This window comes from Chaetodon auriga, chromosome 6, assembly GCF_051107435.1.
Source record: "Chaetodon auriga isolate fChaAug3 chromosome 6, fChaAug3.hap1, whole genome shotgun sequence".
Lineage (NCBI taxonomy): Eukaryota > Metazoa > Chordata > Actinopteri > Chaetodontiformes > Chaetodontidae > Chaetodon > Chaetodon auriga.
The window spans coordinates 343,808-371,770 of NC_135079.1; the positions used below are offsets into that span (position 1 = coordinate 343,808).

The window sequence follows — 27,963 nt, forward strand, 5'->3', positions numbered from 1 at the left end:
GCTGTTTTGACTGGAGAGGGAAGTAAACCGGAAACTGGTTTGCCGATTTCAGGCGGAATCGGAAGTACGTCACGAGGCTTGTGCACAGAGCCTATTTACAAGATTTACAAAACAATTGTGCAGTTTTTTTAAAGGGAGTCTGAGGACGGGAGACAAAGGCGGAGCCAGTGTTGTTTCTGTCTCCTGTATTTGTCAAATCTGACATGTTGACCGCCAATGGAGTCGACGGGTCGGTTCAGAAAAAGCTACGACAATCTGACACGAAGAAAGAAACAACGTCATGTGTCACATTTAATGCAAGGCGACATGCATTATTCAGTCCTTCATTATTCATTCACTCATTAATATGCATTATTCAGAGCAATTTGTTTTCAAGGGGTTCTGGAGATCCTGTGGTTTTTACTTCAGAGAGGAAATCAGTAGAAAGACGACGTTCACAAACATCTGCTGCTTCTCTCGGCAGCTCGGAGGTCTCAAACAGGACAACAGCAAACCAGACGGCGTGAAACCAGCTGATCACTGAGTCTCACTGGGAGACATTTAATCTGTTTTATTTACAAAAACATGGAATGAAGAATCCTGCTGTGCTGAAGGAGCCATGTGCCGAGAATCTACTGTTCAACTGTTTCACAGTGTCAGGTGGTCTGAGTGGAGGCATGAAGATATCAAGACTGACTGACCGACTGATGGACTGACCGACTGACTGACTCACTGATGGACTGACCGACCGACAGACTTACTGACGAACCAACTGACTGACTCACTGACGGACGGACTGACTGACTGACTGAATCACTGACGGACCAACCGACCGACCGACGGACTGACTGACTCACTGACGAACCGACTGACTGACCGACTGATGGACTGACCGACCGACCGACTCACTGACGGACTGACGGACTGACTGACCGACCAACCAACGGACTGACTGACTCACTGTTGAACCGACGGACTGACCGACCGACTCACTGACGGACTGACTGACCGACTCACTGATGGACCGACCGACCGACCGACCGACCGACAGACGGACTGACTGACTCACTGACGAACCGACTGACTGACCGACTGATGGACTGACCGACCGACCGACTCACTGACGGACTGACGGACTGACTGACCGACCAACCAACAGACTGACTGACTCACTGTTGAACCGACGGACTGACCGACCGACTCACTGACGGACTGACTGACCGACTCACTGATGGACCGACCGACCGACCGACCGACCAACCGACAGACGGACTGACTGACTGACTGACTGACGGACTGACTGACCGACCGACGGACTGCGAGTGCTAACATGAGCTGCAGCAGATCTTTCCCTGTTCACTGCTCAACATGCTCAACATTAAGCATCCAGACAGCTGCAGAGGGAAAAGTTGACCTTTGGAGGACATGAAGATGAACTCATGGTGGTGATTGGACAGCTGACACTTGTATTGATGGTGAGGACCACCGTCTGATTCTGATGCTGACTCAGCACATAACTGGAGAGTGAAATGACTCCTTCAAGTCATCTGATCAGTTTTTAGTTGTTGATCCTTCAGCTTGGCCTCAGGACATGAAGACGTCCACCATTCTGTCCACACCGTGCTGAGCACCATCCTTCAGAAACATGAGGCCACCTCCACCCTGATGGAGACTCCACTGAGAGACAACGATGCTCTTAAAGAAGCAGGAAAACGCTCTGCAGGACGACTCGGTCCAAACAGGAAATATAAGAATCCAGATTGTCCCTCGACATCAACACGGTGGTTAAACTGTCTCTGCCGCTGCCTTTGAGCAGGGCAGCATGTGAAGAGATTCTCACATCTCCACAGAATAAAAACCAGCTCCACATCTGGTCTGTCACAGACTTGTCTCTCAGTCCTGATCCACAGAGACATGTGACCCAAAACCAGCTGTCAGTCCTGTGGATGGAGACAGCTAATCTGAGACTCCATCAGGACTAACAGCTGAAGAGGAGGACAGTGAGGAAGACTGTTTAAGTCCACGCTATGTATGAGCTGACACTCACCTGAGGACCTGACTAAAACATTATGTGCACACCTGTCTACTCTGACTCACCTGAACTGTTGTTTCCTTCATCAGACCTTCAGTTCTTGAAGCCGTCAGACCTTTTTCATTTGTTTGGTGACGTTTATATTTACAATAAAAGGCTTCATTTTCTGTTTGTCACAAACACAAAAGCAAAGCTGTCCTGTTCAAAGTGTCCTCTATTTGTCCTCTGTGTCCTCTGATTATGAAGTGTCTCTTTCAGCTCAGGTCCAGATGAATCTTGATGCAGATGCTCTGAAATCAGTTTGTGTGACACAGTTCATGTTCTTTACTGACCTGAAGCAGAAAATAGATTTTACTTTTCTATTTTGATTGATGGAACGAAGACGACTCTTAGAATGACGTCATGCAGCTTGACTTCCAGTGCGTCTCTGAGTGTCTCTGAGTGTCTCTGTCTGTGAGCGACGCACTGAGAGACACTGAGAGACACTGAGAGACACTGAGTCGATTGTTCTTCCAAAAGGAACTCCAAAACTGAACCAAATGAACAAATGACTCAGAGGTCTGCGGGCACCTGGTCCGCAGGTGTAGGACAAAGGGATGGACATTTGGACAAATATCTTCACTGTTGAACTGGATCAGTGTTAGAATCTGAATCCAAACCACAGCGAGCAGCTGCTTCAGGAGACATTTAACATGAAACGACAGATTTGTGGTTTTAAACGTTTAAGTCTTCAGTGGGAACCAATGGGAGCTGAGCGGTCACCCGTCCTCCTCCTCAGCTGAAGAAGTCTTTGGAAATGGCCTCCACAAAGTTGGGAGCTGACATGAGGATGCCGATGGTGCACAAGATGGTGAAGAGCGAGAACGCAACCAGACACAACCGGTCGATCACCGCTGCGGCGAACTTCCACTCGCTGCAGACCGTCTCCTCCTCGTCCTGGCCACGGAAACGCCTGGCGATGTATCTCACCTCCTCCAGGATCTGGTTCAGCTCCGCCTCAAGGGTCGAGCCCGCCACCGCTCCTCCTCCTCTTCCTCCGCCCCCGCCCCCTGCTCTCAGCACGTCCTCCTCCCCTCCCATGCCGCCTCCCACCAGCCGCGAACACAGGAGCTCAGGTTCAGCAGAGGAGGCGTAGCGCAGCCCCTCCACACCTTGGAGGCCGACATACAGGAGGCTGCCATTGGTTACCTGCGGGTGGTGTCGCAGAGACCCCTGACTGACGCTCAGCTCCAGGCTGGACAGGCTGCCGCGCCGACGCTTAGCAGCGTTGTGGCACGCCAGGCGGACCTTTGCCTCGCCAGGACGCCGCATCCGCAGGAACCAGGCGCACCAGTTCAACAAAATCACACGGGTCTGCAGAAGAAGAAGAAGAAGAAAAAGAACAAAGAGAAGAAGAAGATGAGTAAAAGTCACCTACAAATAGTCCTCTGTTTCTCTAACTTCACAAAGATATTCTACACATAAAGGAACTTCGCTTCTGAAACCAAATAGAAGGACAGATCGCAGATCACTGTCACCGAAACATCCAGAGACCAGAAACCAGGACCCAGAAGCCAGAAACCAGAAGTCAGGACCCCCTGTTTAAAAAAGCCACCAGCTGCCACCTGCAGGGAAGGACAGCATCCGTCCTGATGGACGCTCATTCACGTCACTGTGGAGGCTGCTGGGAGTCCATTAAGACCGCCTGTGCTCTCATGTACAAACAGCGAAGATCAGTTAGAAGACAGAGGACCACTACGGCGTCAGAGTCCCTTTCATGCTCTGCTGACAGCAGCTGGAGGCCTCACAGCCTCACGGCTTCACCTTCACAGCTCAACAGTCATCCCTCCTCTTCCTCAGCAGGAACATTCACATTCATGACACACATCACGCCCCACCTAACCCTGAGACCACACACACACACACACACACACACACACACACACACACACACACACTCCCTGAGGAAATCTGAACAAGAGAAACTCAGAATTTATTTGAAGGTCAAAGCTCTTACCTCAGCTGTGTGCGTGCGTGCGTGCGTGCGTGCGTGCGTGCGTGCGTGTGACTGACAGCTAAGTGTTTAAAGGCCTGCAAAAAATTAAAAAATGGACGAACACATTGACATCCAATCAGCTCCCAGAGTGAAGCTCGTTAAAGACCTGAAGCTCGTTCAGGACCAGGTGCTCGTTAAAGCTAGCTCAGCAGCACGTAGAGACCATGTTGGACTCCTCATCAAGGAGTGGACACACACTGAGCAGCAGAGACAAAGCAGTGAAGAGCAGGAGGAGGAAGAGGAGGAAGCACTGACCCATCGTGGCATGTGTCCTCCGTCAGGGTCGTGATGATGATACTGCAGAACCAGGACTGTCGCGATAACAGAGAGACCCACGATCACCATGGTGGTCGCAAAATACTGAGCTGGAACACAGAGGTCAAAGGTCAAAGTGATGAAGAGTGAGACGTGTGATGAAGTGATGAAGAGTGAGACGTCTGATGAGGTGATTAAGAGTGAGACGTGATGAAGGGATGAAGAGTGAGTCATGTGATGAGGTGATGAAGAGTGAGACGTTTGAGGAAGGGATGAAGGTCTACGTGAGCCTCTCACCTATGAGGGGAACAGAGTCAGAGGTTGCCGGCATGATTTCAGCCACGAGCAGCATGAAGACGGTCAGAGAGAGCAACACTGTGATACCTGCAGAGAGACAAGGTGAGTCTGTAACACCTGACTGTGACCCGCACCTGCAGCTCAGACTGCAGCACACTGTGCTCAACTGACCACACAGTGAAATGAAATGTGTGTGTTCATCCTGCCAGAAATCACAAAAGCACTCTGTGTGTGTTCTACAAAGTCTGTGAAGGCAGCTGCAGGGACTCCTGTGGTTCTCTGCTGGATGTTCTCAGCTCTGTGAACGGCCGAAGGAGCAGAGGTGGACGCTGACGCTGACGTTTGACCGAGTGAATACATTAAGTTTGGATCTGGTCTCGGCCTCCCGACGGCTTTAACTTCCGTTTCAGGATGTTTGATGACTGACGAGCATCGACTCAGAGCCGTCAGTCATCTCAGGGCTGAGATATGTCCTGCGGCCGTCTGACGGGATCTCGAAGGGCCACGTCAACCAAATTACATGAACACATCGTTTCTCACCTGATTCTAGTAGCATCTACTGTGTTTCATCTTCCAGGTGAACCACACACTGGACTCCTCTCAGCTCTGGTCCAAAGGGCTGGAGGCTGATAGAACTAGAACGACCTGAGCGGCCATTGTGAGGCAGGCAAGAAGACATATCTCTCTTTCTTCATTACTTTGGACTTTTCTAAATGAAGCTCAGCATCAGTGTTGAATATGAGGAAATGCACCGACATGAACAGGCTCATGAGACTGCAGCAGTAAACAGAGCGCACCAACACTTTTTAGGCTTATTTTAATAAAACCCTCCAAAACAAGAGTATTTCAGAGCTTTCTGAACATCTGAGCAGCGTTTAGTCTGAACCGTACTGCTCATCAGCCGAATCCTACCTGACCATCGGCATCCTACCATTGACCCTCACCCAGCGAGATCTTTTCTCCGGAGTCAGCCGGCAGGAGGAAGACGAGGAGCGCGAGGGTGGAGATGAGAACGCAGGGGATGAGGAGGTTGAGTCCGTAGTAGAGCGTCCTCCTCCTCATCACCACGGTGAAGGTCACGTCAGGGTAGGGCTCCTTACAGCAGTCGTAGAAACGCTCGTTCCTCCGACCCGGAACCTCTGCGAACCAAAGACCGACAGTGAGAGTCAGTGAGGACCTCAGAGGTCCAGAAAAAGAAGAACACACCGAATCTGCCTGTTAAACCTACGAAGGTCAACCTGAGACTGTGCAGCTTCATGACGCAGCTTTAATCCAGAGGTTCACCGAAAAAGAAGAGAGGGTACAAACGTCTTAACTTATTTTTCTTGAATTACTACAAACCAAATTATGCTCATTCCAGAAGAAATGCTTGTTATAGCAACACATCGTCACATCAAAAAGATCCAGTCAGAGACTCTGTAGCATCACGTAACACCATCACACACAATGACCGATCAATCATTTAACACCAATCCTCGGTTTGTCTAAGTGGACAGAACAGTGGATATGTGCAGAATCTAAAAGCAGCTTCTCCACACTGACAGTCTCAGAGGATCAGAGACCAGTTCTGAACCATCGATTCATAAAGCAGCAGCAGCAGCAGCAGCAGCAGCAGGAAGCAGATCAGAGGAGCGACTGATGTTCAGCTTTCTTTGATGAGCTGCTGCTGTCTAAGAGAAGAAAACACGTTTGTGTTGTTAAAGGTTAATTGAGCCTCAGTGTGACCGCACTTAAAACACACAGACAGAGAAATAAAGTCAGAAAACTGATGAGAAATAAACCTGAAAGTGCTGGTGAGCAGCTGCATTCACACTCGACCTGCAGGAACGAGGCCATTTCATGTCAAATGGCTCAGAAACACAATTTATACCTCCACAGGAGAGGTACTTAAACACCTCACAGGAGGTGAGGCCTCCTCCTGCAGGGAGGCGACTGGCAGTCCAGCTCAGAGTCCTTCATCAGCCTTTTACTGTGTGGATGCTGTGACCGTTGACCTCTCCTTTAATTTGAATACAGTGACCTCTCATCTGTCAGCTGGTCCACCGGTGGTCCACTGGTGGTCGTGAACTGTCATCTACAGCTGAGGACTGATTGAGGAGTGGTCTCTGTCTCTGCTGTGTTTGGACCACGTCAACCTAAACTGAAGTGCTGTCATTCAGTGTTTCTCATTGGCTTTAGTGACACCCCCCCCAACTTGCCCTTTTCCTGTTTCTGGTTATTTTACTGATGAATTAGTGGAGGAGGTGTCAGATAAACCTGCTGGTTCATTTTCATCCCTGTGCAGAGGAGTGCAGCTTGCCTGGCTGCCTTTCATTTGCCTGAACGTCTCTATGTTGCTCACTACATTGGTTTTAATCTCCACAATAGGAGGTGCTGGGGGGGGGGGGCAGCGGCGTAAATGGGAAACATGCTGCTGAGATTTTCAATTAAGTTCCCTCTGAACGGCTCATTGGCTGAGCAGCGTCTCTGGAGGAGGCCGGCTTTCATTCGCTGCTATCTTCTCTTTCCATTTCATAATCTCTTTCATGAGCCGTTACAAACACAGGAGCTTCGGCCCCACAGGAGCTTCGGCCCCCCGAGGACGAGGGCGAGAACGATCCTGTGCTCACCATTAGTCTCGACGGCAGCTCGTCCTCTGCTGTGCTGCTGGACTCTGAGTTAACCTACACGCCGATGGTAAGATCCATAACTGACAATTATGTGGCACAGACCCGGTGGTTTTATTGTATCAAGGCTGTTCTATCATGTTTCAAGGCTGTGGTTAGCTTAGCTTAGCATAAAGACTGGAGGCAGTGGGACACACCTAGCCTGACGCTGCCCCGTCATTGGCCCAACAGCGACAACAGAAACGGAGCCTGTGACAAATCTCAGGTTTACCGACACACCTGAACGACCACCACCAACAACAACCGCTGTGAGTCTACTGACTGATGGCGAGTGAACAATGGAAGAACAAACAGGAAGACACCAGGCCTTTATTTGAGTTATACTGGAGCTCGCTGGGTTTTTAAAGCACACTTCTGAGCGGTTTGGCTCAGGTTCCCTCACAGGATGTTAGCATTGTTTATGGACCTGGACCAGAAAACCAGACCAGCTAGTCCACAGGCTGTAGATCAGAAACCAGTGAAATCAGTTCAGGTTTTTCTCTGTTTGGTTTCTGTGGTCGACACACGTCGAGTTGGTGCACCGAACTCATGAAAGTTCAATGGTCATCGAGTTCGTGGAGTTAACGGCAGAGACGATGAAGGCTGGACAGACACTGAACTCTCCACTCTGAGTTCACACAGAAACCAGAAATCCAGAGCGCTGACCATCAGAAACATGACAGATTTATTCAATCAAAGGTTCGAATGTTGAAAGGTGATGTCTTTGACCTCTGACCTCTGACCTCCACACTCTGCCCCTCATGTTGCTTCACTCGTTTCTCGTCTCTGGTTGATAGAAAGTCTCATTTTACTGAACTGACCGTGTCTGATGACAGACATCGTTTGGATTTTGATTCAGTTGAAATCCCCAGAGCTTCACGTGTATCCGGTGAGAGCGTGCATGTGTGATGGCGTGTGATTGATTCGCTTCATTAAAGTGTGTCATCCGTTCACGTCTCCGCCTCGCAGCATCACACAATAATATCAAAGCCATGAAAGGAACCGGAGCCAATGTCTGACGGCGTAAATGTCGCTCATTGGTCACGCTTTGTTTGCTGGTGTGGCATTTGCGAGCGGCGGACGGTCTTAACGCGGCCTGCAGGCGGCGCCGCTGCCTCCAGCCTCCAGGTTCACTGAGCTGCAGTGGCAGCAGGATTTAATCATCAGCAGATTAACGCTGGATGGAGGCGCTGGTATGAACCCCCCCGGCAGACAGACGGGTCGGCCTCGTCCGAGACGCTGCCGGGCTTCAACTGCGAGCCACGACGTTCAGCTCCAACATTTCCGCACCGTCGCCGTCGGGGAGAAAAGACTTTGAGAAACTTGTTTGTTTGCTGTCAGCTCAGTCGTCCCAGCCGAGGATCTCAGCGTGAAATGAGCTTCCCAAAGTTTCTTCTCTCCCCTCTCGAACGTTCTGGGAGTTTCTCCTCCGACAGGTCAGATCAGACATCCTGCTGGCGTGAATTATTCAGACAATGTGGATTTTTGTTTTCTTGTCTCTCTGGTGTTTTTTATTCTTTTTCCTGTCTGCAGCAAGGCCGAGCTTTCCCTCCAGCCCTGATCTCACAAACAGGCTTAAACCAGTAGTATTAATATTTGTCTGACCGATGAGTACTTTAGCAAACAAAGGACGCAGATACTTTGAAGTACTCTAGAAGTATCAGTTGTAGTCTGGAAACCTGACGCTGCAGCACACAGAGATATTTCAGACAACAGTGTTCGTCCAACTTTGTGTTGACAGTTTGGTTTGTCCACTTCCTGTTTCAACATGACAGCGTCCCCCATGCTCAAAGCAGCTCCATAAAGAAATCATTTCTGAACACCTGTGTTGTTTATTTACAGGAAGGTCATTCATAGATTTGAGAAGAAAGACTGAAGAGAGACGGAACGTTCAAGAGTGAAAAATCAACAAAAGCAACACAAGCTTTACAAATGTGGCATCAGGGCACGCTGAGCAAGCAAACAAACAAACTGACAAAACATATAAACAAATACACAAACAAACAAACAAGCAAACAAACTGACAAACACATAAACAAATACACAAACAAACAAACTGACAAACATATAAACAAATACACAAACAAACAAACTGACAAACATAAACACACACACAAACAGACAACATAAACACAAACAAACACAGACAAACAAACAAACACACAGTTTTCAGACATCACTTCAGCCTCATGTAGGAGACATGAGGCTGAAGTGATGTCTGAAAACTTGAACTCAGTATTTAATTTCTGCTGTGTGTGATTAATAAAGTTTCATCTTATCTTATCTTGATTGGTTCTCACGCTCTTACCCACGAGGTCCCACTCTCCGTTGGCGATGTATCCGGTGACGTCGGCCTCGATCATCTGCAGGTCCAGAGACCAGCCGCCATACGTCCACGAGCCGAACTTCAGGTCGCAGCGCTGTACATCGAACGGGAACCAGCGGACGTCGATGTAACAGGTGCTCTTAAATATTCCTGAAATGACGAGAGCGGAACATGACAAAGGAAAGACGAGCTGTGTGGACGAGATAAAGATGTCGAAAGCAAATGACAAGCGCGGTAAATAACCTCAGGAGAAGCCAAAAACGCTGTTTGTGTGTCGGCAGGAGATCAAGACAGATAGATAGATACTTCATTCCTCCCCAAGGGAAATTCACATCAATATCAAATCAAAGCAAAAACCAATCACTGAAAAACTGAAAAACATCCAGGAAAACTGAAAAAAAAAACCCCCAAAGTTAAAGAGGAGACAAAGAAAGTTTCAAAGTGCTCTTCTAATCCGATCCCAGACTAGCCAGCCAGCACCTACTGCCTCCAAGAAGGAGAACGTTTAAAGGAGAAATCAGGATCATCAGTGACGGGATGCAGCTCACTGACGAAACCAACTGAGGCCAACTGAGGCTAGCTGATGCTAACTGAGGCTAACAGAGGCAACTGTGGCCAACTGAGGCTAACAGAGGCTAACTGAGGCTAACTGATTCCAACTCAGGCTAACTGATTCCAACTGAGGCCAACTGAGGCTAACTGTGGCCAACTGAGGCCAACTGAGGCTAACTGTGGCCAACTGAGGCTAATTGAGGCCAACTGAGGCTAACTGAGGCTAACAGAGGCTAACTGTGGCCAACTGAGGCTAACAGAGGCTAACAGAGGCTAACTGTGGCCAACTGAGGCTAATTGAGGCCAACTGAGGCTAACTGAGGCTAACAGAGGCTAACTGTGGCCAACTGAGGCTAACAGAGGCTAGCTGAGGCTAACAGAGGCTAACTGAGGCCAACTGAGGCCAACTAGGGCTAACTGAGGCTAACTGATTCCAACTGAGGCCAACTTAGGCCAACTGAGGCTAACAGAGGCCAACTGAGGCTAACTGAGGCCAACTGAGGCCAACTGGGGCTAACTGAGGCCAACTGAGGCCAACTGGGGCTAACTGAGGCCAACTGAGGCTACAGCCGGAACACAAAGAACACGACACACAGCTGAGACAAGCTGAGCAGGACGTGATGAAGACCATTCAAACATGGACGAAAGGGTCACCAGAAGAAACATCTAAGTTTAATCAGAACTTATTAACGCTGTGTGTTCTTTAACAGATCAACCTGCTCACCACCACCACCACCACCACAACAACAACAACCACAAAAACAAACGTCACTCTTTCATTCTATTGTTTCTGCTGCTTCGAGTTTAACTTCCATTGAATCTCATTTTCTTTCTCTGCTGAAGCTTGAAGTTCGTCTCGCTCATCGAGCTCACACCGATCAATGATCGATGATCAATGACAGCTGTCGATCGTAATAGAGCCGTTACCGCTTTTATTGGTTATTGATTCCCGATGGGCTGATGGGCGTCCCTCCTCTTCCTGACATTTCATAGCTCTGTTGCTGATGAGTTAAAGTGATGTCTTCACTTTCTGCTTGTCCGCTTGAGGCCAAATAAAACCAAAATCAGATCTATAGAAAGAGTCCTTCAGCGTCAAACAGGCATCTTTCTATCAGCTGCCTGGCTGAACGTCATGATTTCTCAGGTCGTCAATCAGGACCATAACTCCTCCTGACCTCCTCCTGTTGACCCCTCAACCTCACGTTGACCCCCTACCCCCCTTCAGACCTCCATAAAACTGCTCTTTATTAGGAGATGCAAAAAACAGTAAATCTCCATCTGTCTGTGCCTGTAATTCATTCATTATGGAGACAACAGAGCAGACAGTGCACTCTGCTCCTGGTGGTGGACTTATTGTTTCTATGTACGATAAATAAACCTTTCTTTTTGTGACATATTGTAAATTGTGAACCTCCTCAGACTTAATCCAAACTGTTATTCGTTGGAAATGTTCTGTACAACTACTTACGTGCAGAGTAGAAAGAACCAGGAAGTGAAATTCAATTCTTGAGCACATTCACAGCTGACCTTCGAGGCCGTCACTTCTTTAAGACACTACAGTTCAGTACAATGACGGCAGCTTCTAGAGTAAAACACGACCAGTGAAGGTCTCGAGTCTCCTCTATGCTGCAGCTCTCACAGCGTCAGTGCTAACCTGCTGAGCTTCAGCAGGTATAATGTTTGCCATGTTTAGCATCTCACTTTAGCATGTTAGCGTCTCCGGTCAGAGACTGATCAAGTGTGTTAGAGGCTCTTCAGTCCATGTGGTGACAGGACGGGCATGCGGGTGTCTTACCTGGTGGCAGGTACTGGCAGTAGCCGGTGGAGTTAACCAGGATGTTGGTGTGGAAGGAGGCATCGAACCTTTCATCAGCACTGTGGACAGAGACAGACGAGTCAGTCAGAGTCCATCAGGGCTGCAGCTGATCCACACACTTTAAAAGATGACCCGTTATCTACGGTCTCTAACGTCACCATGTCCAACCTGAAGCCTAAGACAATACCCTCAAACAGGCCTTTGACAAGACAGACAAATACTCAGTTTACCAAAATGTCTGCTCTTTTCTAAATGTCCTCACGTCATGTACTAACTGTCCAACAATGTCCTCCTTTTCGAAACATTTCCTTTCAAAAAAATCTTACTTTTTTTAAAGGTCCTCAGTTTTCAAACATGTCCTCTGTTCTGTCCTCAGTTTCCCAAAATGTCCTTTTCCAAATGCTTCTTTCGCAGCATATGTACGAACTTACTACAGTAAGTTGACCCTGTGTCCAGTAATACTTCAGTCCTGTTCAGTGTCCCCCTCATTAAGGCCCCCCCCCCAGGCGGTTAATGAGCTGAGACGCTCGTCAGCATCCAGCAGAGAGCCTCCCCGGCTGGCAGCTCTGATGTGTGTGTTAACAGTGAGGTATTAATCCTGACGGCGACAGAGTCTGTCTTTCCTGCTGATAACAGGAGGGAATTAGCTGAATGAGCTTGTTTACTGAATCAGAACTGAGGGATGAAAATAAACCATGAGCTGAGACAGTCTTTGGCCTCGTTCAGGGCGTCTCACCATGAATTAAAACATCCTCAATCCACCAGGTGACTAATTGTTCCTGTTGTTCTGCCTCTGACGCTGTAAAGAAGAGAATTCAGGAGCAGGAGGGACGATTCTTCTCTAAACGATGGTTTGGACGTCCAGAAAGTTGATGACACAGAACATTTCTGAGGAGGAACTGGTCCACCGGGGCCTCCATCTGTTAGTCAGTTTGTGTTACTGTGTGACCTCGCTGAAGCTGAACGAACCTCTTACAACACAGAAGTCACACAGTAACTCAAGCTGACTGATGGAAGCAGCCGACCACCAGCTACTGCAGGACGATTGATGATACCTCATCAAACACTCTGAACTGTCCCTTTAAGGCTTAACGACCTGTAAACAGGTGACCCTCAGCGTATCTGCAGCAGTGACGTCGAGCACCTGTTGTACAGCAGGATGTCGGGCCTCCAGATCTGGCTGTCGGGGAATCGGACATTGGTCACACCTGGATAGTCGGACATGTTCCACTGCAGATAGAAGTCTGTCCAATACTGCACGCACGCACACACACACACACACACACACACACACACACACACACACACACACACACATTAATGCTGATGTGCATACTAGCCCTGCCTGTTTTCAGACACTTGACTGTGGGCGCCAGGTAGTGAGGGCTGTGCTGTGGTCTGATCTGTGGGCAGCTAACGGCCTGAAGTGAAGCATCATTTCAAGACTTGTGTATTTTTGGTCTGAAAGCAGCTGATAAGCTACAGCTCATCTTTGTTTGACCTCCATATTTCAGCTGGTGAAATCTAGATTAGCGTGATGATCTTATGTAACAGCCATTGTTGTGTGTTTTTGGGCAGCAGTGAGCGAGCAGAGCGAGCTGCCGGCAGACTTCAGGACTGTGCTGGCCTCATTTGCATACAAAGCTCTTATGACCGACTCGCTCCTCATTACACGTCGGAGCTGCTCTGAGCGCTTTGTGCTGATGGTTTGAGGCCGTGAAGGCTGAAGGTCGCTCACATCTCTCTCTGCCTTGTTTACTTCCTGTCACTGAGCTGAAGTGTTTTCTCCAGAGGAATCTGTCGCAGAGACACCCCCAAAAATCACAAGAGGACACTCTGAACACGTCCGACGACTTCTGTGACGACAGAAGTTCCAAGTTTAAATCAAGTGACAAAAAGAACCATAAAACCACGTCAGTCAGCAGCTCAACATGAAGCAGTGAGTGTGTTTACACGCAAGATGAAAATTCTGTTTTCACCCATTAAAGCATCATTATCACTTCTTAAAGCGTCGCATCGTAATCAGCGTTAACGAGCTGCACGAATCCAGGTGTTAGATTCAGGAAGGGAAACATACAGCAGACAATCCTGAAGTAAAGGTAAGATGGATTCGATGCTGCTGATGGAGTTCAACAGGACCAGTTATTAAAATGTCTCAGTGACATGAGATCATTCACATCAGTGTGTTTAACATCTGTCTGCAAACCAAAACTCCTTCACGGTGATCACAAAGTTGATGTTAAGAACTAATAGAAACATTTCTCTGGTCATTAAGTGACATCGTTACTTTCCAGCAACAGGCATCAAAACCACAGAGAAGCACCCAGATATGAGGAGAAAGATGAGAAACGTAAGCATCGATGTGTGTTTTAATGAGCAGGTGAGGATTCCTCTGCTCTCTTGACTCCAGTCTAAAAGGTTCAAAGGCTAAAAGAGTGAGAACAAGACGAGACCAAAAGAAACCGGCGTGCCGCGAAGGGAAGAAGAAGAGCTGACGCAATAAGACGAGGTTCAAAGAGATTGACAGAGGAAGAAAAAGACATTCGAGCGGTTCACAAACTGGTCCGTCATCAGTTCAGCAGAATCCTGGAAACGTTGAAATGCTTTCAGATGAAACTTGGTCGTGGATTTATTTTGGGCTGGTCCTGTCTTACATTCATTTTGGGTCTGATACTGTGTTTTCTAACAGGATTATCTTCCCTCACGGAGTTATTGGTTATTTTTGGATTTCTGAGGGCATTTTAATTCTTCCATTTCAAGCAGACGAACCACGTCAAGACCAACTGTCGGCTGCGGAGACACGAAACGAGACAGTCAGAGGAACCGGCAGCAGACTGAGGACGAGGAGCTAAAACATCAAAGTTTGTCTTCCTGTCGACGCCCTGGGAATGTAACGAGATCATTAAATCAAAGCTATGAGAAAACTCAGAACATAAAGGGTTCATTTTTTAGAAGAGGTTTAGCTTTTGTACTGAAGCTAAACTTTGCTGTAACACGAATCATCAAGCGGGAAAGTGTGGACCATTTTTACAATAACTGAAGAAGATCACAGTAAACTGGTACTTTTATTACTATTTGTTCTTCATGATCTCTTGTTAGCCACATTAGCGACATAGCTCTGCAGTTCTGTCTGTCCGTCTGTCCTCCGGTTTGTCCAGACTGAAGTCTGTTCCCCTCAGGATGAATTTTACTGATCCTCTGACTTCCTCATCCAGCGCCATCATCAGGTCAACAGGTTGATGTGTCCAACACTTTGATTTATGATCAAACACCCAGCAGAACTAAAGACACGTCAGCATCAGCTGGACGTTGGGTTTACTGCTAATGAGCACATAACAAGCAACATGCTAACGAAGACGGTGAACACGGTCAACGTTATACGAGAATGTTAGCATGCCGACGTTCATCAAGCATTGAGCTGTTCAGTTCATGAATGAACCTCCTGTTGGGTTCTATGGACGAACTTGTAGAACCCAGCTACGAAGCCACGCTGTGCTTTCATGTTTTCCTTTTGTCTCATGAGACAAATGTACTTTTAATGTGTTTACACGCATGTTGAGCTCAGTGAAACTCAAAAAAGTAGCTGAAACATTAGAAACTGAGCTCCTGATGAGCCCTGAAGGTAGAACTCTGCTCCAAAATGCTGATATTGGTTCTGTTTTTAGCCTCTGAGTCAAAGTTTTCTCGTTTGCCAGAAGAAAAACTTCCAAAAGCTGCAGTAAGACTCTGACATTAAAAAGCCCACACAGCTCCCGGTGCTGAAACGTTTCCTCAAGCTTCCAGACGCTCTTCCTCTGCACAGAAAAACACAATGACTGGAGGAGGAGGAGGAGGAGGAGGAGGTGGAGGGGAGGCAAACACCAAATTAAATTAGGCTAAAAGACTAGTTGGTCCTGGGAGGGTGCTGCAGAGAGGAAATGCCGAGTCTCCAGGGAGGAACCAACCTTTCCATCCGAGAGGAGCAGATTAGGCCGGATTAGTGCATCACCACTTTACAAACACACATTCCACAGGACCTGATATGAAACCTAATTAAATTTGGACAGCTGCATGAAATGGGTTTAGGAAGCTCTCTAATGAATTGCTACGCTCTCCATTAGCTCTGACATTCACACCAGAGTCAGTCCTGCCTGGCAAAAGGCAAAGAGAAGCAGCTTTTTATAGCGTGAGACGAAGTTAAAATGAACAAAGAAGCTGCAGGAGTCGATATTAGAATGGTGTAAAGAGCACGAGGCGTTGAACCGACGACTCTCACGGAGCGAGCGGCACAACAGCAGATGAAATATTTGTGGAAACAGGAAAAGAAGTTGGCACTCTGTTTGCTGCCTGCTGGATCGAGTTTTCTCCATCACAGCAAACTTATCTGGGTCAAGTACCCGAGCTGGAGTACAGCGATTCCTCCAGAGTCTCTCTGGAAGCTGAACAGAAGGAAGGATGGGATGATGTGGCTGCAGGCTTCCATTTATTATCAATGTTTACTCGGTTTCTTTCCCCCAGAGTCATTTTACACACCTTCCCCGGCGGCCCGACCGGCACAAATAGACCCATCTGTAATGGCTGGAAGTGACACCGTTTTAATTCTCTGTAATGGACCAAAGTCCAAAGCCAGGAGAGCAGCGTGACAGCAGAGGGAGGCTGGGTGGAAGTCCGACAGGGATTTTGACCCACTGGTGATCACGAGTGACGGATCATCACACCAAGGCTAACTATGTCCATACTGCACTTCACTGCTGTCTGTATTCTGTTTAACAGCTCATGTAAACTTTCATTGAACAGGTTCACTGACGGTAATTTGTTGAAGTCAGTCAATAATTACATCAACATGAAAACATGGTGTTATTTCATCAGCTGTCTGTTAGAAGGCTGACGCTGGTTATTGTCACTGTAGGAGAAACAGACCTTTGTGCTCATGGAGGTGATTCATAAAAACCTGGTTGGTTACTGAGACAGTTTATTTGACAGTGTGTAGTTCGCTGATCAGGAGAACTTTGAATTCTGTTGTAAGGAGACAAATAAAACTCGTTGTTTTATCCTTTTTTTTTTTAACATCAGTTACTGTTCAAACCCAAACTTTGATCTTTAAGGGAACAGAGGAAGGAAAAGGAAGGAGCTTCTGATGACCTTTGACCTCTGACATGTTTCAAGTCAAACACCAAACTCAGAAGAAGACTCACCAGCTGCAGCCAGATGTTGGTGGTCAGCACCTGGTTCTTCTCATCCTTCAAACAGAAAAACAAGACAATCAGCGATGTGTCTGCAGACGAGGACCCTCCGCATCGTGCAGTCATGGTTAAAAGTCCGTCCACTCGCCAGCGTTTCGTTCACGGCTGTGAATTAATCTGAAACATGGCAGCGTTCCAGCTGAGGGGAGGATGACTATGAATGATGTCAGTTTGATGAATGTCCGGCCTGTTAATGCATTCTCAGGTCGCCGAGCGTACAGAAAGAATTAAACGATGGGAGGAGGACGGAGATTCTTCGGGTAAAGACATTAAACATTACAATGGCTCAACAGACGACTGACCTTCAGTCCGTTCAGACCGCGTCTGCTAACGTGAGTTCACTGCATCCAAACACGGAGATATCGTATAAAAGTCATCAGTGAGCTTCACTGTTCCTTCATCACATGAACACACACACTGTAGTTTTTTCTGACTCTCTCTCTCTCACACACACACACACACACACACACACACACACACACACACACACACACACTACAGCACCAAACGGGGATTCATCCACCGCTGAAAGTAGTCCCAACAGATGCTCCATGTCCTCCAGTTTGTCTGATAGAAACTACAGCGAGCAGCTGTTTGAAGAGATTAATGAAGTGTTTAAACAGGAAATTTTAGATTTGTGAGAAGTTTTAAAGATTTACGTTTTCAGTAGGAACCAATGAGCTTTGAGCTGAGAGCTGTGTCAGACTGTGTTGAGAGACGGACCGACATGTTGGTTTTGGTCCTTTTCGTTGGGCTTGTTGACAGTAAGAAAAGTGTAGAATAACAGAATCAATGCAGTCAGAGCATTAAACACTACGATCATCTTTGGGGAAACGAGACTCTTTAATGATAAGATGGACACGTTATGTTCAGTGACTTGGAAACCGTCTGGAATCCATCCTCCGTCCTGTTTGTGGAGTGTTTACTTTGTCTTCATGCTGTAAGTGTGGCCACAGTACTACCACAGTACACAGAGAGTATTTATACTCTGAACATGCAAACAAGTATTTTATATTTTATCAGTGTAATTAATTTTAGTCAACATCTGTTTTTGGTCTTTTTCTGTTGATCAGTGACAAAAATCAAATCTACGTGAATTCAACGCTGTAACAGAATAAAAGAGGGGTGAAGAACGTTTACAGACACTGCAATATGGAATTATGACAGCATGAAAAACAAGGTTAGAAAATCATTTCTTATTGAGTGTGATGTCACAAAGGCAGCAAAGAGGAATGAAAAAGGAAATGTTGGCACAGGTCAGACGAGGACGAGTGTGCAGCAGAGCAGTTCATGAAAGGATGTGAATCCTCGCAGTAACCATCGATGATGGTCGTACAGTATGTCTTTTCATGGGGCCGTGATGTTGATTAGCAACCTGGTGGAAACCCATGCTGATATAAGATTCCCTCACCCAGCACGAAATGATGCAATAAATCATTTCAGCAGAGGTTTGGACACAAAGCAGGAATGTTCTGTCAAAGGCACAAAGGCAGCCGCAGCCTGAAAAAGCTCATTGTCCTCGGCCACAGCAGCCGTGGATGGACCAAACCAGAGTTCAGCAGAGACAGGACCGGACCGGACTGGACCGAACCCGACCTGACCAGACCAGACCAGACCAGACCAGCCAGAGAAAACCTTCTGTCTGGATATAAAACTCAGAGGCTACGAGGCGAAACGGCAGCAGCTGTGAAGCTGGCGAGCGGCTGAGATGAAACAGGCTGATAACACACAGCTCAAAGACAGAAGACTCTGAGATCTGAGACGGACGATCTGCCTGCTCAAAGACACAGAGAAAGGACAAAACACCCTTCATGAGATGCTAGCAGACGTCCTGAAGAGCAGCTGCTGCTTCACCGGAAATGCCTCAAAGGTTTTGTTCATAAAACCCAGCTGACCTGAGAGCAACCGTCTGTCTGTTTCAAGGAGCCTCCATCTTAACGTAGGCTCGTCCTGGACATGTGACATGAGCTCTGAAGGCTTCAGCAGCTGGAGTCACTGTTGTTGTCGGGTCGTGTTGTTGTCAGGTCGTATTGTTGCATTCTTTTCGGGTCGTGCTGTTGTTGAGTCACTGTTGTTGCGTTCTGGTTGGGTCATGTTGTTGTTGGGTCACTGTTGTTGTCGGGTCATGTTGTTGCATTCTTGTCGGGTTGTGTTGTTGTGTTCTTGTCGGGTCATGTTGTTGTCGGGTCATGTTATTGTCGGGTCGTGTTGTTGTTGGGTCACTGTTGTTGTTGGGTTGTGTTGTTGCATTGTTGTCGGGTCATGTTGTTGTTGGGTCACTGTTGTTGTTGGGTTGTGTTGTTGCATTGTTGTCGGGTCATGTTGTTGTTGGGTCACTGTTGTTGTTGGGTTGTGTTGTTGCATTGTTGTCGGGTCGTGTTGTTGCGTTGTTGTCGGGTTGTGTTGTTGTCGGGTCATGTTGTTGTCGGGTCATGTTATTGTCGGGTCGTGTTGTTGTTGGGTCACTGTTGTTGTTGGGTTGTGTTGTTGTTGGGTCACTGTTGTTGTTGGGTTGTGTTGTTGCATTGTTGTCGGGTCATGTTGTTGTTGGGTCACTGTTGTTGTTGGGTTGTGTTTTTGTTGGGTCACTGTTGTTGTTGGGTTGTGTTGTTGTTGGGTCACTGTTGTTGTTGGGTTGTGTTGTTGCATTGTTGTCGGGTCGTGTTGTTGCGTTGTTGTCGGGTTGTGTTGTTGCGTTCTTGTCGGGTTGTGTTGTTGTTGGGTCACTGTTGTTGGCGGGTCGTGTTGTTGCATAGTTGTTGGGTTGTGTTGTTTTGTTGTCGGGTTGTGTTGCGTTCTTGTCGGGTTGTGTTGTTGTCGGGTCACTGTTGTTGTCGGGTCATGTTGTTGTCGGGTTGTGTTGTTGTTGGGTCGTGTTGTTACGTTGTTGTCGGGTCACTGTTGTTGCGTTGCATAACACTGTGTACGTTACATCCTGTGCTGGGACATTCCTGCTTCATCTTGACGCTTTAATATGTGGGAACTAATTTGAGTTGAGCGTGAAATGGAGTCTGCAGGGAAGTCTCCTGAGTACAAGCTGCACACAGATGAAGCCTGCGGCGGACTTACATAAGCAACGAAAGACTGAGGAGGAGATTCTGGAGAAAACTGGATGAAGGAACGTGAAGGAAGAGACTCACCTGAGATCAGAAAAATAAACACAGAACAGTCTGATCCAAACTCTGAGAGAATAAGCTGCCTCTGTTCTGAATCTGAATCTGTGTCATTATGGGATGTTAATACGTAATGAACCAGAAGGCTGAGTAATGAGCGAGGGTTCAAACACTAAAAACGATGATGATGAGAGAAGAAATAGATGACAATCAAGAGAGAATGTGCCACATGATCAGAAAAAGACACTGAGTGGATAAATACTGATCTGAGAGCAGTGAGATGAGCCGTAAAAGTACCCAGTGAAGGAATGAACGAGCACAGAACGACACAGTGACTAAAGTCAAGCATATGAGACCAAGATACGAATCTGTGGTGACGAGGAAATGATGAAGAGTCAGAACGACGACTGGACTCGTTTCAGACCTTCAGGTGAGTTTTTCTGTCGAAATGCTCAAAACTGTAATGAACATTTACAATCTGCAGCAAAAAAAACACCGAAAACATCACCAGGGACTTTTTCTGACCGACTGAGGAGCTCAACCGTTCTGCTGCTGCGCCAAGAATTCAGATCCTTGTACCAGAAGCACCACAAGTACCACAAGTACCACAAGTACCAGAAGCACCACAAGCACCAAAAGTACCACAAGTACCACAAGTACCAGAAGCACCAAAAGTACCACAAGTACCACAAGTACCACAAGTACCACAAGCACCACAAGCACCACAAGTACCAAAAGTACCAGAAGCACCAAAAGTACCACAAGTACCACAAGTACCACAAGTACCAGAAGTACCAGAAGCACCAAAAGTACCACAAGTACCACAAGTACCACAAGTACCAGAAGCACCACAAGCACCAAAAGTACCAGAAGCACCAAAAGTACCACAAGTACCACAAGTACCACAAGTACCAGAAGCACCACAAGCACCAAAAGTACCACAAGTACCACAAGTACCAGAAGCACCAAAAGTACCACAAGTACCAGAAGCACCACAAGCACCACAAGTACCACAAGTACCAAAAGTACCAGAAGCACCAAAAGTACCACAAGTACCACAAGTACCAAAAGTACCACAAGCACCAAAAGTACCACAAGCACCACAAGTACCACAAGCACCAAAAGTACCAGAAGCACCAAAAGTACCAGAAGCACCAAAAGTACCACAAGTACCACAAGTACCAAAAGTACCAGAAGCACCAAAAGTACCACAAGTACCACAAGCACCAAAAGTACCACAAGCACCAAAAGTACCACAAGTACCACAAGTACCAAAAGTACCAGAGGTACCAGAAGCACCAGAAGCACCAAAAGTACCACAAGTACCACAAGCACCAAAAGTACCAGAGGTACCAGATGTACCAAAAGTACCCAATGTACCAATACCACACTAAAAAATTACTCCATTACAAGTAAAAGCACAAAAGTATTACAGTTCCAGGAAACTGGATCAGCTGAACTGAAGACTGAAGACACACACACACACACACACACACACACACACACACACACATACACACACACACACACACACACTTGTCCATTCTGGTAAAATTTGTATGTATGTGTACTAGTTTTATAATATACTTTTATGAAATACTGTAACCATGGCAGCAACAGTCACAGAAGTAAAAGTGCTCATTTTTCAGCGATTACTGATCGGTATTGATGAGTATTGATGATTTTGGTTACGATGATTCATGAATACACTGTGTTACATCACTTTAATACTGCAGCTGATTTGAGTGTATTTCTGTGTATTTTAGTGTACTTTAGATCTTTGCTGGGCGGCTTGTGCACCTCGGCCCCTCTGGGAGGTCTTATTGATAGACCTGTAATCATGTCACTTATTGATCGATTGTGTTTATCTTATTAATCTTAATGTGGAGAGACTAAAAGCAGAGAGCAGCTAACGATGGAACGGACCAATGAGAGCAGAGTAAAGATTTCAGGCTGACTCACTGATATTGATCACGAACTCTGCGAAGCCCCCGCAAAATATATTCACTTTGTTTTGTGTTCTGGACTGCCGAGGCGTCTTTAACGATCTGACGAGCTAACGAGTGACGCCGGCTGTCTTTTCTTCTTCAGTCGTTTCTCAAGTCTCAGAAGTCGTCTTCACTCTCTGAGTGCCGACGTCACAACAGTTTAAAGCCTCTGACGAGATGAGGCGAGAAGAGGCAAGATAAGGCGAGACGAGGTGAGATGAGGAGAGGTGGGACGGGATGAGACAAGAGGTGGGACGGGACGGGACCAGATGAGACGGGTCGAGACGAGACGAAATGAGGTGAGACGAGACGAGATAAGACGAGATAAGGCGAGACGAGACGAGACGAGACGAGACGAGACGAGACGAGACGGGATGAGACGAGGTGGGACGGGACGAAACGAAACGAGACAAGACAAGATGAGGCGAGACAAGATGGGACGGGATGGGACAAGGTGAGACAAGGTAAGGTGGGAGGGGACAAGACGAGATGAGGCGAGAAGAGACGAGATAAGGCGAGACGAGACGAGACGGGACAGGATGAGACGAGGTGGGACGGGACGAGATGAGACAGGACAGGACGAGATGAGGCGAGGAGGGAAATGTGTTCTGGACTGCCGAGGCGTCTTTAACGATCTGACGAGCTAACGAGTGACGCCGGCTGTCTTTTCTTCTTCAGTCGTTTCTCAAGTCTCAGAAGTCGTCTTCACTCTCTGAGTGCCGACGTCACAACAGTTTAAAGCCTCTGACGAGATGAGGCGAGAAGAGGCAAGATAAGGCGAGATGAGGTGAGACGAGGAGAGGTGGGACGGGATGAGACAAGAGGTGGGACGGGACGGGACCAGATGAGACAGGTTGAGACGAGACGAAATGAGGTGAGACGAGACGAGATAAGACGAGATAAGGCGAGACGAGACGAGACGAGACGAGACGAGACGAGACGAGACAAGATGGGACGGGATGAGACGAGGTGGGACGGGACGAAACGAAACGAGACAAGACGAGATGAGGCGAGACAAGATGGGACGGGATGGGACAAGGTGAGACAAGGTAAGGTGGGAGGGGACAAGACGAGATGAGGCGAGAAGAGACGAGATAAGGCGAGACGAGACGAGACGGGACAGGATGAGACGAGGTGGGACGGGACGAGATGAGACAGGACAGGACGAGATGAGGCGAGGAGGGAAATGACATGAAACTGTGGAACCAAGCAGGAACAGGGACAGGAACAGGGACAGGGACAGGGACAGGGACAGGGACAGGCAGAAGGACAGGGACAGGGACAGGAGCAGGAGCAGGAACAGGAACAGGGACAGGGACAGGAAGAAGGACAGGGACAGGAGCAGGAACAGGAACAGGGACAAGGACAGGAACAGGGACAGGAACAAGAAGAGGGACAGGAACAGGAACAGGAACAGGGACAGGAACAAGAAGAGGGAAAGGAACAGGAACAGGGACAGGGACAGGGACAGGAACAAGAAGAGGGAAAGGAACAGGAACAGGGACAGGGACAGGAACAGGAAGAAGGACAGGGACAGGAACAGGAAGAAGGACAGGGACAGGAGCAGGGACAGGAAGAAGGACAGGGACAGGAGCAGGAGCAGGGACAGGGAGAGGGACAGGAAGAAGGACAGGAACAGGGACAGGAACGGGGACAAGGACAAGGACAGGAACAGGGACAGGAGCAGGAACAGGAGCAGGAACAGGGACAGGGACAGGAAAAAGAAGAGGGACAGGAACAGGAACAGGGACAGGGACAGGGACAGGAACAAGAAGAGGGAAAGGAACAGGAACAGGGACAGGGACAGGAACAGGAAGAAGGACAGGGACAGGGACAGGAAGAAGGACAGGGACAGGGACAGGAGCAGGGACAGGAAGAAGGACAGGGACAGGAGCAGGAGCAGGGACAGGGAGAGGGACAGGAAGAAGGACAGGAACAGGGACAGGAACGGGGACAAGGACAAGGACAGGAACAGGGACAGGAGCAGGAACAGGAACAGGGACAGGGACAGGAAAAAGAAGAGGGACAGGAACAGGAACAGGGACAGGGACAGGGACAGGAACAGGAACAAGAAGAGGGACAGGAACAGGAACAGGGACAGGGACAGGAAGAAGAGGAGGGACAGGGACAGGGACAGAGACAGGGACATGGTGAACTGTGGCTGAAGTTCAGTGTTGACAAAGCAGAACAAGTGACCATCAATGACTCCTGTCTGTCTGTCTGTGATCTCTGTCTATGACCTGTCTGTCTGTGACCTGTCTGTCTGTGACCTGTCTGTCTGTCTGTCTGTCTGTCTGTCTGTCTCTGTCTGTGTCTCTGTCTGTGACCTGTCTGTCTGTCTGTCTGTCTGTCTGTGACCTGTCTGTCTGTCTGTCTGTCTGTGACCTGTCTGTTTGTGACCTGTCTGTCTGTCTGTCTGTCTGTGACCTGTCTGTCTGTCTGTCTGTCTGTCTGTCTGTCTGTGACCTGTCTGTCTGTCTGTCTGTCTGTCTGTCTGTCTGTGACCTGTCTGTCTGTCTGTCTGTCTGTGACCTGTCTGTTTGTGACCTGTCTGTCTGTCTGTCTGTCTGTCTGTCTGTCTGTCTGTTTGTGACCTGTCTGTCTGTCTGTCTGTGATCTGTCTGTCTGTCTGTCTGTCTGTGACCTGTCTGTCTGTCTGTGACCTGTCTGTTTGTGACCTGTCTGTCTGTCTGTCTGTGATCTGTCTGTCTGTCTGTCTGTCTGTGACCTGTCTGTCTGTCTGTGACCTGTCTGTTTGTGACCTGTCTGTCTGTGACCTGTCTGTCTGTCTGTCTGTCTGTCTGTCTGTCTGTGATCTGTCTGTCTGTCTGTCTGTCTGTGACCTGTCTGTCTGTCTGTGACCTGTCTGTGCTGCTCGTTTGAACTGTGATCTGTGGATGTTTTCTTTCTGTCGCTGCTCTTTGACGCTGTGTGAAGCCCTTTCTGGATGGTGACCTCCTTCTCCAGTCACATGACTGTTTGAACGCCGCCCCACATGCTGGTTTTTAGAGACGCTGATGGAGGTTTAACAGTTTTCAGCATTAGAGCTCAAGTGAACGTTCAGCTTTGAGCACTCACACACTGACAGTTTGTGTGTGCGTGTGTGTGTGTGTGTGTGTGTGTGTGTGTGTGTGTGCGCGTGTGTGCGTGCTCTCACCACGTCCATGATCTGCAGCAGGCTGAAGCTGAAGTGGACTGTCAGGCTGTGGGAGTCGTTGCTGACTGGTCTCTCCAGCGGGTTGTAGTTCCTCATCAGCTCCTTGTAGAGGCGCCGCTGGTAGACGCCCTGCAGGGAGCCTGCAGACCAACACAGCTGCTGAAACCGCAGTACAACAACTGGTGCAGGGGGGTCCTTCAGTCCTGGTCCTGACTGTCACATTCTGCTTCAGGTTATAGGTGTCATACAGCTACAGAGAGACGTTGCGCTACACGTCCATGAAAAAGATGAAGACACAGAATGTGCTGAATGTCCAAAATGACAAACGAAACATAAATTCAACGTTAGCAGCTGAGTTCATGTTTGAGCTCCAGTCGTTTGTTCACTTTGGGACATTTACAGTTTCCACAGCAATCAATCGGCTTTGTTCAACGTCACATCAAACACACAGACTGGGAGACAACGTGTCCATCAGCACCAAAGAACTAAAGTCCTCTCAGCCTGTCTGTCCCAGTATAACCAGTCCTCTCAGTCTCTCTCTCCCAGTGAACCAGGGACAGACACTAGAGACCAGGGACAGACACTGGGGACCAGGAACCTTTAAATCTCTCAGCCCAGTCTACCCTGGTCCTGGTCCTGGTGTCAGTGCAGATCGGGTCTTGCTCTGTCGAGCTGGACGAGGTTTCAGGTCTAATCCTGCACAGACCTGCGGTGCCTGTTGGATGGAGTCTTAGCAGAGACGCTGACACTGCTGACTTTAAGCTTCAACGTGAAGGTCAGAATCAGAGGTTTTCTCTTGGCTGGAGGAAAACAAACATCTCGTGTCCACAGTTGTCTCGTTCTATGCAAACGAGCTCCTGAACGCTCTGAAAGCAGCAGGAAGCTGATCAGAGATCAGACCTCAGATCTGCAGCGCTTCACTATCAGCTGATCAGGTTTGAGCCTTCTGCTGAAACTCTGCTGACCTGAGCAGCTTCAGGTGAAGTCCTGATCTCTGTCTGTTTGATCCCTACAAACACTCCAAGTGTAAAACCAGCAGCTTCTTTCTGGGAGTTATGGGACCAGTTCACTTCAGTCTGACCACAAATGGAACAGATCCTGTTCATCAGGAGCTCTGAAGCTGCTGCTCAGTGCCCTCTGTCACCCTGGACAGAGCCTTGTTTCCCTGTTTCCAGACTTTATGCTAAGCTAAGCTAACTGGGTGTAGGCTAATATTGAACAGGAGGGATGTGACCACCATCAGTCTTCTCTTCGAGTTAAATCAGTGTATTTTAAGTTTTGTATTGTGTCGAGAACATTTCCACCTTGAAACTGAAGCTGTTCTATTCATCTATACTCTCGCCAAAGCCACCAGACTCCATTGACAGAAACAGTGATTTAAGCTCACAGAACACAGGAGCTGGAGGTCGACCGCTGTCTCGATCGCAGAGTTTGTTTGTGTTAATGTGTGACTTCAGTGTTTCAATGGATTATTTTGGATTCACCAAAGTCACACAGTGACACCAATAACCTCCAAATCGAAGCAGCGGTGAATGTGCAGCTCCTGTGTTCTGTGAGCTTAAATTACTGTTTTTGTTAATGCAGTCTGGTGGCTTTGAAGAGTGACAGAACAGCTTCATCAGAAACACACATCAGAAAGTCTAACAGCAGGCAAACAGTGAAAATATTCTAAATATAATGTACAACTAAAGTCATCCTGGCTGTTTCTGTTGGGCCTTCATTGAAGTGGCTGAAACACAGTTCTTTAAACTGAAGGTGTGACCTCCACCTGCTGCAGGTGAGACACTGACTGTTGATGAGGGCATCACAGCCTCATTTCAAACAGCCCAGAACATCCCTTTAATCAGTCCGCTCAGTCGTTTCCTGTGGATTTTTCCTTTTTGGAAATATCACACCGATCTCTGTGCTGATCTGAGCTGCTAGAACAAGTGAATTTCTTATCTTATCTTATCTTATCTTATCTTACAGAGCACGCAGTCATTATTAAAGTGGAGAGGTCACATGGTCTGCAGCTTCTTCTGTTTCAAACTTTTTGATCCAAACAGGTGAAAATGGAGGTGATGAAAGGCTTAAGCTTCTCTCCTGCACATCTTAAAAAGTGTCTCCATCTGTCTGCTTCATGCACGCTTCGATAATCTGACTGGAAACACTGGAAACCAGTTGTTAAAGACCTGCTCTCCTTATCTCACATTATGGTAGTTTTGTTTAATCTGCAGCTGTGAATTAAACCGCTAGACAGAAGAATCACCAGGGTGAGGAGTGTGTGTGTGTGTGTGTGTGTGTGTGTGTGTGTGTGTGTGTGTGTGTGTGTGCGAAGCCTACCGTGAAGGAGGCAGCAGAGTGTCAGGACATGCAGGGTGAAGATCCGAGCATCCATCCTCCAACCGTGAGTCCAGAGATGAGGAAATGAACAGAGTTCCTCCTGAACCAGCAGAAAACACCGAGGAGGGGGGGAGGAGAGAGAGGAGAGAGAGAGGAGAGAGAGAGGAGGGAGAGAGAGAGAGGAGAGAGAGAGGAGGGAGAGAGAGAGGAGGGAGAGAGAGAGA

General features: G+C 47.9%; 1 protein-coding gene across 1 annotated transcript; it reads right to left on the reverse strand.

Annotated features, from left to right (window-relative positions):
- On the reverse strand, positions 1 to 27,959 carry LOC143321829 (neuronal acetylcholine receptor subunit alpha-7). Its single transcript, XM_076732497.1, has 10 exons — positions 27,740 to 27,959; positions 25,418 to 25,557; positions 17,112 to 17,156; positions 13,082 to 13,191; positions 11,917 to 11,996; positions 9,552 to 9,719; positions 5,543 to 5,737; positions 4,599 to 4,685; positions 4,302 to 4,411; positions 1 to 3,364 (listed from the first exon to the last, which is right to left on the reverse strand). The coding sequence occupies exons 1-10, from the start codon at positions 27,792 to 27,794 to the stop codon at positions 2,786 to 2,788; spliced, it is 1,569 nt and encodes a 522-aa protein (XP_076588612.1). The 5' UTR covers positions 27,795 to 27,959; the 3' UTR covers positions 1 to 2,785.
- Positions 27,960 to 27,963: the final 4 nt, after the last annotated feature.